This window comes from Rhagoletis zephyria, unplaced genomic scaffold (assembly GCF_001687245.7).
Source record: "Rhagoletis zephyria isolate East Lansing unplaced genomic scaffold, Rhagoletis_zephyria_1.1 Rzeph_scaffold_25398, whole genome shotgun sequence".
NCBI classification, from domain to species: domain Eukaryota; kingdom Metazoa; phylum Arthropoda; class Insecta; order Diptera; family Tephritidae; genus Rhagoletis; species Rhagoletis zephyria.
In genome coordinates, this window is record NW_016182456.1 from 1 (window position 1) to 3,325 (window position 3,325).

Consider the following 3,325-nt stretch of genomic DNA (forward strand, 5'->3'; position numbering starts at 1 on the left):
GTTTTGGACTCGGCCAAAATCGATTCGGCAGTTGTAGCGCCAATAAAGAAGTCTCTTATTTTCGTAAATTCACCATCACGAATGGGTCACAAATTACCCACAGCCATTTTACTTCGTTAATCATCCACGTGCTTTATTTCACTCCGCACTTCATTTCTTTAATCCTCCTCTCAATGCCTAACACCCACATTTGGATTTACGAGCAGTAATTCAAAAATTCAGTTTATACGGACAAGACACATGCATTTAATTATAAACACAGTTCATTCTGCCTTATTTCATTTATACAATGAATGCACTTTTTCGGTTAAAGTAGTTAAAGTTTGCACAGCACTTCTTGTAGCATTACTATTCCAACGCAGCTGGAGCACTTTTAATACGTCTAAAGAAAACAGTTGAATGCTCTTGTTTGGGTGAAACGTTTTATTCTTTTGTTTATTAAAAAAATAATAATCGCGCTGACATCTATTAACTTACTGGGGCTTCCTTCTGAAAGAACAACCTGTAACAAATTTAAGAAAAGCATTAATTTGCTATACAAAAATGCTTTATATTTTCCCAAACTTACCCTCAGTCAGTTTAGCACGTCCACCCGTGGGTTGACACAGGATCGTTGCACATCCCGCGCAAACGACAACGCCTTGTGCATGACTGAAAACTGTGGTAATCCTGTAGCAGCCGGGACACTTGACGTCCATAAAGTACGAGTTGGGATGTTGCACCAAGCGCTTCAGCTTGTGCTTACGCTTCTCTTCAGCGGGCAAAGGGTGCAATAAATCTTTTGCTAGCTGCAATTGCATACAAACAAAAAGTATTAAACACAATCGATATCTGTACAGATATGAATTTCACATAGTTTGTGTGGCAGAAAATTGCAGCCTGTATTTAGGTTATGTTTATCACACAGATTTCACTTTTACATTACACAGTGCCTGTGCACTTGGGAAGTGTAAACATATTACTTAATTCCTAATTTAAAATTCTTGTTTGGTTTTAATTACATGGCACGGTGGCCATGCATCGGGAACACACAAACTCATGCACTAATTTATTTCACGACAGTCGAGCGACGTCAATCTTTTACAAGCATTTAACCACACATTCGGCTGGCAATTTGAACTTGGGGAACATATTTTCGAAAACAGAAAACTCCCAGCCTTCATCCAAAGGTAAAATTTTAACCCACTTTGCAGTTTTTTGCCATAAATTTGTAAATTTTCGTAGAATTTGACACCCACCGGCATGTTTCTTCTTTCACAGCTAACACGGAAAAGGAAGTAGGAAAAGTATACGAAAACTTAGATGTAGTTAAATATATAGAATGACATTTCATCACAACGAACGTTGCCAGCGTGATTCAATAAGCATGCGTTGCCAGTACATGATTTTTTTTTTATCTAAAACAAAAAACGTAAATCTACGATTAAAAGTAAAATACGACAAGGTTCTTTTGTTCAGATAAAAATAAATATCAGGGGGATTCGGGTAATATTCCCCCATAAAATACTGAAACACATTTTTAAGGCTTATATGTATATTTAATTACCAAAGAAAAGGGGCCGAACACCTTTTGCATAGAACACCTTTCTGCGTAGGCGGCCTTCGGCCGCACTTAGGGATTATAACCCTCACTACGTAGAATTCTCCTTTCTGTGTTGCCGGAAGAGGGGAATATGACCCCAATCCCCCTACTATTTATTTTCATCTGAACAAAAGAACCTTATCGTATTTTCCTTTTAATCGTATTTTCTTTTGGTCTTGCTTTCCACTCTTGGTTTTTTAGATATGGCAACACAGTCCTGCTGCCATTTGCACATATTCTGCATGTACTCTCATAAAGTTAAACAACAATCAATTTTTTATAAAAAAGCTGTAATATACTAAAAGTATTTATTTGTTTGCACGTGCACACTCTAGCTGCGCATATATTGAGTGTAAATAACGTGTAAATTTAGTGGAAAGCAGGGTTCGTATTTGCACACACATGCTCTGCTCACACACACGCCAGAAACACATTCAACTTGTACTCACTGCTCATACACATGTGTGTGCATAAGTAGAAAACAAACTCTGCTCACAGAAAAGTGTGTGCTGTTTGTTATTAAGCACATGCACATGTGTGTGAGCCGATTTTTGTACAAATTTCAGCCCATGCACATGCACATAATATATTTTTAAAAGAATTTGTTTATTAAACGTTATTTTTTGAAAGACAATTCAATAACAAGTGAGGTGTTGTTTGTTTTTTATATGACAGAAAACATATTAAAAAATTATTTTAAGATTTGAGATAGAAATCGAAGTGTATAAGTTTCTCTACGCAAGGCACACACATGTGCGTGTGCTTTATATTAATAAAAATAAAGTACACACATGTGCCCGTGCTTTTTACCAAACAGCACACACATGTGATGTGAGCAAGTTTTTAATTTTTTATATGCACAGCACACGTGTGTGAGCGTAAAATGTTAGGATGTGCTGCGCATGTGTGTGCAAATACGAACCCTGGTGGAAAGTGCATTATATATTGTGAAATAGTCCAATACAAGTTTGTGAAAATTACAAACTTTAATAACAAATTACTTAAAAACTATAAAGTTGCGCGCTTTGAAACTTCATACAGGGAACTATTAGACCCCCATCTACCTCCCATATTTTCCTTAATGCTGAACTCCGGGGTTAGCAATCTAAATCCCACCCATAGATTTATGTGTTATATATATAGATTTACGTTCTTTGGTTATATGAAAAACCTGAACAGTTCTTTTGTGTACATGTGACTATGCGTCCCTTTCTACATATTGTATTTCCTAAAGTAATTTTTAAAAATGGTTTTCTGTGCATTGGTGTTTATTATAGTACTACACGTGTGTTCGTCAAGAGGTCAGGAAAAAAGTACTTTTCTTGTACGGCAGTAAAATAATTTTAACAAAACAAAACTCTGATATGTGATAGGTGGCAACTACAAATTGAATGGTTTAATTCAATTGTGAAATAGTAGATTTGCAAGATTTTTGAAAGGTTCTCGTTTAATTTTACCTGTGTGCAACTTATCTATGTACTTGTATATATGTAATTAAATTGGCTTAATTGAGATCTCTAAATTGTCCTAGTATGCTACAGTCAATAAAGCACGGTACCCTGGAAACAATAGGTTATTTCCCTAACAATCCGGACCGGATCCGGTAATAAGAGAATAAGCGAAAAGTTTGCTCTCAAAAATGGAACATAATCCAGAAGTACGGGAACGCAAAAATCCACATTTCGTGCCCAGAATTTGTGAAACAGCTAGTGATGTGCTGAATTTTCGGTACCCAATACTTAA

The 3,325-nt window shown here is 36.1% G+C and overlaps 1 protein-coding gene across 2 annotated transcripts; it reads right to left on the bottom strand.

Moving 5' to 3' along the window:
* Positions 1–400: 400 nt before the first annotated feature.
* RpS27 (ribosomal protein S27) lies at positions 401–1,336 on the bottom strand. 2 transcript variants are annotated; one of them, XM_017638534.1, is made up of 3 exons: positions 1,239–1,336; positions 569–788; positions 401–502 (listed from the first exon to the last, which is right to left on the bottom strand). In XM_017638534.1, exons 1-3 carry the CDS (start codon positions 1,242–1,244, stop codon positions 474–476), a joined length of 255 nt encoding a protein of 84 aa, XP_017494023.1. In that variant the 5' UTR covers positions 1,245–1,336; the 3' UTR covers positions 401–473. The 2 variants fall into 2 exon arrangements, with proteins under 2 accessions (XP_017494023.1, XP_017494022.1); XM_017638533.1 differs by lacking the exon at positions 1,239–1,336 and adding an exon at positions 1,187–1,219.
* Between the last annotated feature and the right edge of the window lie 1,989 nt (positions 1,337–3,325).